The 12,112-nt window shown below is 38.8% G+C and overlaps 1 protein-coding gene across 7 annotated transcripts in view; it reads right to left on the bottom strand.

Moving 5' to 3' along the window:
* The window catches only part of ccser1 (coiled-coil serine-rich protein 1), a 129,963-nt gene that overhangs the window by 102,575 nt on the left and 15,276 nt on the right, over window positions 1-12,112 (bottom strand). For all 7 annotated transcript variants that reach the window (XM_039802938.1, XM_039802939.1, XM_039802935.1 and 4 more), the window contains exons 5-6: window positions 8,065-8,155; window positions 5,527-5,632 (exon numbers count right to left, since the gene is read on the bottom strand). In XM_039802938.1, coding sequence (XP_039658872.1) covers window positions 5,527-5,632; window positions 8,065-8,155 — 197 coding nt within the window. The remainder of the gene's footprint in view (window positions 1-5,526; window positions 5,633-8,064; window positions 8,156-12,112) is intronic.

Below are 12,112 nucleotides of genomic sequence, written 5' to 3'. Positions count from 1 at the left end.
CATTGAATGTTATGGCTGTAGATTAATCCTCAAATCAAGAGATATGGGAATTGAGACTTCATGATTGTGTCCACTGGATACAGACAGACAAGGACACCTCTGAGTGTTTGTCTTCTGCATAGTAATCAACATTGAAGCAATGAAAAGAGAAACGGGGAAAGAAAAGAAGAATGGAAGAGGAACACTCAACAGGCAGACTGCCGTTACCATAGCAACAGGCAAGCTACATTATACCGCAACTGTCAACATTTGATTTCCTCTGTCTTTTTCTATAGGAGAGATGAGGGAGGAGTCGATGTCTTAACACAAGACATTAAGATATATCACACAAACAATAACATAGAATACATTCAGTATAACATTCTAATACACCCTCCGCCCCCCTCTTCCACCAACCAAAAGACACACTCATTATTGTCATGCAGTGAAGATGGACAATACTATCTAGAGTAAGAGCTGCAACAAAAGTTCCATGACGAGGACTTTATGTAACAAAGCCCATTTATACCAAAAAAAAGAATTTTTGTCCCATCTGTATGTTGTGTCAATATGTAGATGACTGCATACATTTGGTGTTTTCAGCATTGAAATGAAATGCAAGCAAACATGTGGCTGTGTGCATCCATGTCCCAGAAATGCTTGTTACTAACCTAGCTCTGGGGAGCTTATTCCCCGGAGTCCTTATGTTTTTTTTTCGCTCAGCATGTTTCCTTGGATTAGGGTGGCACCTAAATCATGGTTGCAGCTGTCGCCGTGGTCCGGATGCCCGGTTACACCCTGCTACGCTCTGCTTTGCCCTGCTACGTCCTGCTACGTCCTGCTACGCCCGGCTATGCTCTGCTGTGCCCTGCTACGTCCTGTAACGCCCTGCAGTGCCCAGCTATGCCATGAACTACTACAACTATTATTTCTAGTCACTGTTCCATTATCTTGATTGTGACTATTATTGCCACTGTTCATCACACCCCCAACCGGCACCGTCAGACACCACCTACCAAGAGCCTGGGTCTGTCCGAGGTTTCTCCCTAAAAGGGAGTTTTTCTTCACCACTGTTGCACTAAATGCTTGCTCTTGGGGGAATTACTGGAATTGTTGGGTCTTTGTATATTATAGAGTGTGGTCTAGACCTACTCTATCTGTAAAGTGTCTTGAGATAACTCTTGTTATGATTTGATAATATAAATAAAATCGAATTGAATTGAAAGCTGCTGGGTTCATTAGAAAGCAACACTGCTGAAACACTGAAACATCTAGATCTGCAACGATCAGTCAATAAATGAATTTGTCGATTGACAGAAAATGTATCTGGAACTATTTTCATATACGAATAATAGGTTAAAGTCATTTTTTAAGCAAAATTGCAAATCATCAGATTAATCATTAATGATCAATAATCATCAACCATTAGTTGCAGCCCTTGAAGCATCTATCTAAAGTGGCATCACTAAACCTCATACTCTACTCTCTCTTTATTCTCACCCCTTTTTTTTAACCCAAGCTGTCATGATTACATGATTCAAAACTATTGTAGAGTACTGTATGCTGTGTCTCTGTCGACCGATCCCTGCTCACCAGCTACTGTGCAGCAAGTACAAGGTATACACACTCTAAGGTTTCCAGTCTTTCTTCTCTCCCCAGCTCTCCTTCCATCTCCCCCTTTCCGTCTCCCTCTACACACCTATTGTGTGCACCCACAGAGAAATGGAAACAACTATTTAGAACATGGACTTTACTGCTATCGTTTTGTTATTGAGGTATGTATGTTTACAAAGTAATATGTAAATGAAATGCTTGCCATCAAAATCATCAAAATGTCATTCATCAAAGAGGTATGCGTGCAAGACGTGTGTGTGCATGTGTGTACGGCAGATGTTTAGTGCAGCCTGTCAGACAGCCAGCAGTATCCTGCAGCTGATACTCTCTCTGGAGAGGATGACTGACTGACAGGTGTGTGTGTGTGTGTGTGTGTGTGTGTGTGTGTGTGTGTGTGTGTGTGTGTGTGTGTGTGTGTGTGTGTGTGTGTGTGTGTGTGTCAGTGATGGGAGTAACGCCTTTACAGTAATGTATTCCTTTTTGCTGTAATGCAGTAATTTAACACCATACTAATAACATTTCGGTAATATTATACCCGTTACAGTCTCAGTAACTTGAGTTACTACGCATTTTAAACCGACATTTAGGGGTGTTTTGTTCTTTTAAGAATTCACCAACACCGCAAAACATTTCAGCGCAGAAAAAAAAAAGAAGTCTGTTAGTGTTATTTCCTGTTGCTGGAATATGATGGTTGAGATGACTGCAGGGACAGATACATTTGCGACATTAATTTCAGGAGTTATTTCATTCCGTTGAAGCAAGCTGTCATGTCACTGTTCCCGTCGTCAGAGAACAGAACCAGAGACAGTAGGCTACGGACAACATCTGTGTCCCAACAGGTGATGGTACGTCAGCGCGGACAGCCGCGTGTCCAAGCTGCTGACGGATATAAACATGTCGGGAATCCATGTTTAGTCTTGCTACGCGTAAATATCATTACATTTTATCAGCGGTGGAAAGTAACTATGCTGTACTTCAATACAATTGTAAGGTACTTTTAATTGAGTAATTTCATTTTCTCCTACTTTATACTTCTACTCAACCACAATTCAAGTAGGCCTATTGTACATTTTACTTCACTAATTATTTCATAGCTTTAGTTACTTTGCAGATTCAGATTGATAATACAAAATATTATGAATAAACTATGATGTATTAAAGTGGATGAAGACGAGACTTTAATGATCCCGTGGGGAAATTCACAAGTTACCTGCCAAGTCATAGCCTACTTCCGCTGTTATTTTGGTGAAAGTAACTCAAAAGTAGCGTAAAGCATTACAATTCAGAGACAGTAATATTGTAATATAACAAATTACTCTCAAATGACAGTAATATATGACAGTAGTAATCTATAATGTATTACATTTTGGAAGTAACCTGCCCAATACTGGTGTGTGTGTGTGCACGTGTGCATGCGTGCACACGTGTTTGTGTTTTCTTGTGTGTGACTAGATGGGAGCTTACTTTGCCTCAAGCAAATCAATGTCCCCTTGCGGGATTGTGGAACCTGAGACAGAAAGCGCGAGAGACTGAGAGAGAAAGAGCAAGCCCTGGGCAAACACATTTTGCTCTCTTTTCCTTCTCCAATCTCAGCTTCTTCACTCACGACTACATTTTCCAGTAGGAAATTAACACGTCAGCAGCCTTGTGTTGAGGGTAAGAAACTTAGACCTGGCTCCAATATGTAACCTGCCTCAGTGTTTCCAGAGTCAAAAACATGTTTTACTGGCATGGATTCCCAACTCCATCATTATTTATATAAAACAAAATGTAAAATTCACTTTGAAATCAAAAGAAAGAAGAGTCCATCTAAGCCCCAAAGGTGTGATTTGTTATCGAACTGTAAGCGCTCTTTCCATCCAGTCAATTTCTGAGGTTACACTGCTGCTTCGCACTTCAGCTACAAAAAAATACTCCCTTGCTGTGAAGAACACACACTTCTTCTCCCTAAGCCCACTACATCGCATAACTGTCTCACTGTCAGTAGCACACGCACTGTTAAAATTGTGAGATTTGTCTACAGTTTTGGAGGCTTGAGTCATCAATGTCAATCAGTCATCTGGTCTACCACGAATAGCACTTAAGAGTCAGTTTTGTTAAAAATATCTCTAAAACTGACCGATCTTTTCAGAGCATCACCACAAAATAAGGTTAGGGTATTTGAAGCTACACAGCGAATGCCCTATTCCCTCATCCATTTATACATTCATTAATCTCATGCTCTGCTAAAGGGATACTATCGTGATGCATTGTCTCTGATTGGATGGAACCATCTCCACATATTATGGCGTTTCAACCAAACAGAAGAAAACTGGCTTCAGACTAATTACATTTTAGCCTTAACCTTGTATAAGAGAGGAATAATGCAAGTGTGTGTGCGTGTGTGTGCGTGTGTGTGTGTGTGCGTGTGTGTGTGTGTGTGTGTGTGTGTGTGTGTGTGTGTGTGTGTGTGTGTGTGTGTGTGTGTGTGTGTGTGTGTGTGTGTGTGTGTGTGTGTGTGTGTGTGTGTGTGTGTGTGTGTGTGTGTGTGTGTGTGTGTGTGTGTGTGTGTGTGTGTGTGTGTGTGTGTGTGTGTGTGTGTGTGTGGACATGAAACCTTCTCCATACTTATACCATCTTCCGTACTTTCAAAGACAAGTGGGACATCAGTATGAATAAAACAACCAATGAACTGTCAGACAAAAACCTTGGATTAGTTGAAAAGGTTGATTCCCAACTTGGATGATTCACTGACACTGTCTAGACAGAGAACATCTTTCTCTATTCAGCGCCAATTTAAAAGAGTGATAGAAGCGTGATAAAAACTCTCTTTAGAAAGAAAGAAGCCAAGGCTGAGTCCAGTGTCTCAATGGTGTCGTATTGATCAACCTCTACCTCAAAACCGCTCACACAAGTTGACCTGCACTGTCTCTACAAACAAAGAAGCTCATAGCCAGCTTATTTAGGGGGAAACATGGAGCGACAGATACGTTTACTCCATGGGTGCGAGCAGAAATAAAATTAATTCAACCAGTGAGGAGAAAGGGGATCACTGAAAGTATAATTACCCACTGGTGAATTCCAATGGTGATACAACCATTTTATTACACACTGGCTCCATAAAACCAAATAAGCCCTATCCACAGAGCTGCTCTGTGTATGTGTATGTATCTTTTTGCAGATGTGTGGAGTGTTTTTCGCATTTCTGTGTGCCCAGCAAGACCTATCCTGATTCCTGAGCGTAAGAAGAAACAAGTGGCCAAATCAAATCCGATATGGAATCATCCTAAACAGAAACTCTAAGTGTTCTCTTTCAGCCATTGGCTACTGGGAGTAAGAGGAGAACAGAAAGACAGCTTGCATATTCATTCGAAGATAATTTATTTATTTATTTACCCTCTGTCTTTCTGTGCTAGACTCTTCTCATCTCCAAGGGAGGGAAAGACATAAAACATGTTTCGCATTTACAGGGAACATTAAAGATCAGCAATTCCTAGAATAGACAATAACACTCTCCCTCTCTCGCTTTGTCTCTCAAGTGGCAATGGAGTGTGTGGCGTAACAAAAGCTCTATTGTCGTGTAGACATACTGTAGAGAGGATAAATGCCCCTGTGGACAAGTTGGCATCAAAACAGTTTCTTGAGCCATGCATATGCTCCAATTGTATGTGATTGAATACTGTTTTAGGCCAGCCAATACTAGACCATTTTTCTCCTGTCTTTTTCTGTCCATGATTGTGGCTCTATTATGTCTAGCCCATCTATACACAAATACACACACACACATCATTTTTTAACTATTTGTCTTCATTTGCTTTGTTTAAGTGCAAGAAAAATCTGCTCAAAATGTTCACATAATTACACTGACAGCACTGCATTGTTTGCACATTCTCCCTATAGCTTTATAAGGAGTGCATGCATCACGGTATATTAATTATTAACAAATATACATACCTCTGATTGTTTTCCCTCCCTGGGATGCGATCTCCTGATTGGTCAATGGGTGAGGGGAGCAGGTTGAGACAGGAAGCCAGGGACTGGCTGGAGTCTTCTCTGGACACTGTGCACACACCCAAACACACATAAAGTCATTATATCACATTGATTTTTTTAATCTCAGTTGACACCTAAAATGTGCCAAAGTACCTAACCTGACAACAACATATTTTACTCATCAAAAATAACACCTGTCTACTTACATCTCCTCCCAAATTAAATTAGAGCTATAAAACACCAGTCAAGTCACAAGCAGCTAATTAAAATTCAGTAGTGATAGGTTTAAATAACGACAAGAGTATCAGTTATATATACTTTTAATGGCACATTTGACAGCAGTGTGGAACAGAAACTGGTGGTAAAGTGAAGATTTGGCATTTCTTCATGTCTTTGGAAAGGTCCCGCTGTATCTCTCTTTCTGTCCCCGTTGGATTCCACAGGGTATAAGTCACAGTTTGATTAAGAACACAGAGCCCTGCAGCTGAACACCGTTGGCTATACATTTCTCTGAAACTGCTTGCTTGTTAATAAAGGCTTCAACAAGCAACCCGACAGAGGTAAAAAAAATAAGGAGTGCCAATGAGAGTGTGCAGTTGTGTGGATGTGCGGGATGGGGTGTGTGTCCAGTCATCTTTGTTTGTCTTTCTGTATATCTTTAAATGTACGCGGACATGTATCTGGTCTGTCTGTCTGTCTGTCTGTCTGTCTGAATAAAGATGTGCAGGTGCAAATTTCAGTGTGTGGAAGAACCTTACTCTCCCATCGCCAGCACAAAGTCTTTATGAGAACAATTCATCTAGCATTTAATTTCATGCTCCAGTATGTGTGTGTGTGTGTGTGTGTTCAGTTCAAACCCACCATCCCTCCCAAAACTTTCCAACCCACATAAGCACAGGAAATTCAGTTTATAAAGGCTGAAGCTCCTGTTGTAATCTTTACTTCACAGTGCTGCTGAGCATTTTACTTATTTTACTACTTTATTTGACTGCAACTGTAATATTCTTAGAGTCCATCTGGGACTTAAATGTAGCCTAGAGAGAGATGATGGAATCTAACCTCACATTTATATATAGTTTGACATCTGTTAGATAAGAGTCAAAGCCAGACGTGCTCAAACACATGAGAGTCAAGCTGAGGGTAAATGTAACCAGTCTCTATATTTACAGGCAAATGTAGCACAGAAACGAAAGGTGATCACATTTCAAGCTCATGTTAAACCAGTTGAGTCATTACATGCTCAGCCAAACACCAACTGTCTCAAGTGGATGTATACATTTTGTCTTTCCAGTTTGTTAATACGAAGCAAACATTTGCAAACTGAAAAATAATCAATGCTGACAGTATTTGCAAAAGGCTTGCAATTTTGCTCCATTACCATAATGCTCCTGTGAGAAATTATTAAATAAGAATAGTGCTTGCAAAACATTTGACATTTTATTGTCTTTACTTATATTTATTCATTGTTTGTTTATCTTTAGAGTGTCTTGTACTTTTCCCCCTATCCCTTGCTGCTGCAACAGCGTGAATTTCACCGTTGTGGGACTAATAAAGGATTTTGAATCTTAAATCTTGAAATGCAATCAATCATTTCACTTTACTACGTCTACTCACAGTAAAATAGCAAAGTCCTTCTTGAGACAAATATGTTTGGAATTCACACATGAATTTGTAAAGAAAGAAAGAATTTGTGTTGTGGCTATAGCCACCCATCACACTCATTAAATATAAAATAGGTTGGTGTTACTGTGTTCGGCACTCTATGCTGCACGGTGGCAGAGCACAGGCAATAATTCTCCACTGACAGTCACCTGCCAACCATGAGGCATGTCAGGAGGAGTGTGACTAAAATGCCAAAAAAAACAAAGGAGATAAATCACTGTAAATGAGGCAGTTACATCAAAGTCGTGGCACAAAAGAACCAGGGAGAGTACTGGTTTCATGTTTTAACGTGATGGAGTAGAGTGAAGAGAAAGAGAGTGAGAGAGAGATAAAGCAAAAAGGGGGTTAAGAGAGGAAAAGCGAATAAGAGGGAACAAAGAATCAGTGATGATAAAGTAATATGAACAGATGTTCTTGAATAGAGAGAGTGAAAGATAAAAGGCAAGAGTTTGTATGTGACAGATTTTCTCTTATGTTTTGAATGTTTTTTTTTTTTTTTTGCAAGAACCCTTAGCTTCTTTCCAGAGGAACAGCTACACAATGATTTTGGAGAATTGTTTTTATATTTAAGTGTTTTTTTTTAAGTAAGAGAGCGGCTGTGGATAGTGGTGATCATGCATTTGATTTTAACCCTATACCAACAGTATTGTAGTAATTGTAAAGTGAGCAGTAATGCATAAATATGTAGACAGACACTTGCTTGATAAGAGTTAAACGTGAACTGGTGTATCATATCTATAGCCTGTCATATACCAACACACTTGCCATAAAGACTTCTGTGTAGAGATGCCGATCTTATGTAAAACATTATTTTAAATATATATATATATATATTACCATGTCGATGTCGTTGATCATCAGAAAGGTCCAGGTCTAACATAAGATCATCTTCATCCAGCTCTGATGAACCCAGGTTGTTTAAAACATCCTGAAGAGAAAAAGCAAAACCCCAAAACTTGAAATAAACCATTACAAATATACATCTAACAAAATAATAATGATGTATTATTATAGTCATAATAACATGATTAATGTAGGTTCCTAATAGAGAAAGAAATACTGTAAAATGTAAATGTTGGTCTGAACTAGTTATTATAACCACACTAACAGTTTTTAGCTAGACACTCATACATATCCAACAGGTTTGACAAGCCCTGAGGGTGAAAGACAAAAAAATACAAATTAAAAACAAGGATAAGATATGCCAACATTAAAGCAAACTATTAAATGTTTTTTTTATAAAAGCAATCCAGGTGGCTCAAAACATTCAGAAAAAAGATACCCAAACTAGAAAAGCGCTATATGTGACAATGTTGTTTTTATTAGGGAATGGGATTTCTTTCACTTTACCTGCACTTAACAAGATATTTAGTCCCTCATCACTGCAGCCAAGCTCATGAAAACATATTGCTACTCCTGTTACGTGGGCATAATTAGGGTTCAGTTTGAGAAAGCAATACAGGCTGTAGTTTTGTGTAACATCTGTCAGCATCCCCCATGCTTCACAAGCAAAAAATACCTGCTGAACAAGAAACACAATATTTCTCTCTTCTCTCTCCATCACAAAGAGAGGCAGCCCATTACTTAGTCATTTTAATTAACAATCCAAACTTTCAAAAGCATTTGTCTCATGACATTAACTTGATTTTGTAGGCTCTAAAAATGTATCTAACAAAATGTGCCATCCTAACACTAACAACATTTTTCCATCTACCTTACAGATAACTCAATAATAAGTCAAAAACATAATAAAAACTCATGTTTCACAAACCTCCCTCCACCCTGGGTGGCCCTGAATTATCAACAGTATCCCTAGTTTTAATATTTCTTGAGATATCTTTAGCCGTTACAAATTACAGATACGTTTATCTATCAAATGAGCTACATCTCCCCCACTCATATAGTGTGTCATGAATCACCACTTAATGCCCACCATAAAATCTTCACTTGTAATCTTTCAGTGAATGATCCGATGTTCTTGGTATTATTCTGAGATTATAATGATGCCAGATGCTACTTTTGGTTGAGTTGCATTTTAAAAGTCAATGCTGCCATCTGATGGTCATTCAAGAAAACCCCACTGCAGAACAGAAGCTGTTGCTACCATAATAAAGAGTAGCAAATAAATGGATTAAAACACAACATACCCTTGCATAAAGAGAGTGTGCTTTTGTAGCTACATATAAATAATTGCAGCAGGGAACTAAATTGATAAAAAAGGACTTGCTTGAGTATGTTCACTTAATAACACACACACACACACACACACACACACACACACACACACACACACACACACACACACACACACACACACACACACACACACACACACACACAAAAAAAAAAAAACCACACACACACACACAACACACACACACACACACAACAACACACACACACACGAGGTAAATAACTCTCGACTGCCAACATAACTGGCACCATACTCTCACAATCAGCAGGTTATTTCCAATTACTCTGGACCTTAAAGGACATGGCAATACCAAGATCAAATAATATTATTTGCAGATAATTCTGAATATTTGATTTAAACAGCATACCATGTAGGTGCACTATAAGATCTTAGAAAATACTGGTAATAATGAGCACCACAACGTTGTTGTTGTTTTTTATCTCACACAGTACACTGAAACCTGCTGCAGCAAAACTCAGCAGTTTGATAATCTCACAAGGCCAAAATAATTAGGATTATTCTGTATGAGTAGTGATTGGACCTGGTTCTGAATACATTTTATTACCTGAAACAACCTTTTAGACAAGATTTTCAAAATGGAAATAAGTGGGCGATGCTAACTACATGCTTCCAGAGCACTTAATATTGGTTGAAAGACCTTGTCTGAACGTCTGTGCACTTAAAAAATGAAAAATGTAAACCAAAGCAAATATCAGGAGCCAGTCTCACGGAGTATCACAGATGCAGATGGATACGAAAATCCAATAACCAACTCTGTTCAGCTCTCATCACTGTTGTTTGGACATAAACAACCTTACAGCCACACTCTGTATTGATCTCCTCCCATCTGAGTACAAAAGCCTCAATGCTCAGTGACATGCTTAACTATTCAACCACACCTCTGTCCGTGTGTGTGTGTGTGTGTGTGTGTGTGTGTGTGTGTGTGTGTGTGTGTGTGTGTGTGTGTGTGTGTGTCCATGTGTCCGTGTGGCCATACCTACATTAAGCCACTGTGGACTTGGTAATGTATGAATGTGTTAACATCAGAAAAAGACCAGAATGCATTTCAGCGTAATGCAATTGAACAGAAGAACTCATTTCAGGCATTACAGCTAATTGCTAAAGGTATTGGAAAAGAAATGAAGACCCATGCCGTGTGATACTACTGCACACAGACTTCATTTGAAGCTAAATTACCCATTTTAATGTGCCCCTCTAACCACAGAAATGTATTAATATAATTTTACAACCGAGAGATGTCACCTTTTTACCTCACTTATGTGATTTGAGTGAGTATAATTCCTGACTTAATAGAGATAATATCAGATTCAGCTCTCATTAACAGATGGCTCCATCTTTTAACTGCCAAGCAGAATGACATTCAAAACAGGGATAAGAGGAAGTAATAGGTTCTTTCTGTCCATTAAAATCCACTGGTTGCTGTTCACACTGTGGAAATCACAAATACAGTCTATGAAAATTACATTTATTCAGTGCTGCGGGGTGATAAATGCATTAAGATCAAGTGAGAGAGATTTGGCTTTGCAGCCAGGTATTATGCTTCGAGCAATGGAAAATATAATAAATATATAAAGTAACAAATTACTTTCATTCTGTCTGAGCAGACGCTTCACAGCCAGTTGTGTTTACAATGTGCCTGAGGGATCAAAGGATTGAATGTCCAGTCAAACAGAAATCTGTTTGTTGAATGAAAAGAAACCGCTGTTTACCCATACTGTCTCACTTACATCACCTGACATTTGTTATTATTCATAAACTATCTACTCCTATCAATACAGAATAATCACTCATCCCAAAGCTAAACAAACATACATTTCATATTCAACAAGCAATGCCATTTAAAATTTAAGAGAGACAAATACTTAATCCCTGTATGTTAAACTGTGGACTTTGTTGGCAACAGAATCCATATTTTCATCACGGCCATATATTTGAGGTACATATTTTTATTCATGATTCCTCTCACGTAATTTTAAAGTCTGGAAACTTTATGAGAATATGTTGTGACTGAGACGGTTGAGGCAGAAATAGAGTGAGATATCCACATTTCCTACATCTGCAATATGTATTCTGGACGTGAAAGGATTTCTAGAAGATTATAGTACTTAACAAGGACATATTGGAATGCATCTGCATGACCTTTTTATACAGCAGACATGTTGACATATAGCAGAAAAGCACAGGTCTAATTGCTAACATGAAACAACTTTACACTATTTGGTTGCTCTAGTTTCCAGGTCCTGGTATTGTGCGTGCTGCATCAGAGGTATGGCTTAAGGGGTGGTCAGACCTGAGCTTGCTCCGTTCAATTTGATTAAACTTTGACCGGTGGAAATCGTTAGGTTCTACAGATAAATAGAGAGAGAGGCAGTGGGATTGGGATTTGTATTCATATTATTGTTTTATAACTACATAGTGGAAAGAAAGAAAAACATAATCAGTGACAGAAATAAAGAAAGGGAAGTGTTGTGTGGAGTGCTGTTGTTCACCTGGTGGCCATGCTCCAACATTTATGCTTACAACCCTACCCATTTCATATCCTGCCATGCCTTATTTTGCCTGGCAACACTTACAACCATGAAAAGGGTATATTGTTGTCTAGGGGACGGTCACAAAAGACGGTGTGTAGATGTACATTTTAAAAGCTAAGTGATAAATCTTGAGTACTAA

This window comes from Perca fluviatilis, chromosome 6, assembly GCF_010015445.1.
Source record: "Perca fluviatilis chromosome 6, GENO_Pfluv_1.0, whole genome shotgun sequence".
Classification (NCBI taxonomy): Eukaryota; Metazoa; Chordata; class Actinopteri; order Perciformes; family Percidae; genus Perca; species Perca fluviatilis.
The sequence above is the reverse complement of the archived record's forward strand: the minus strand, read 5'-3'. Positions and strand labels throughout refer to the sequence as shown.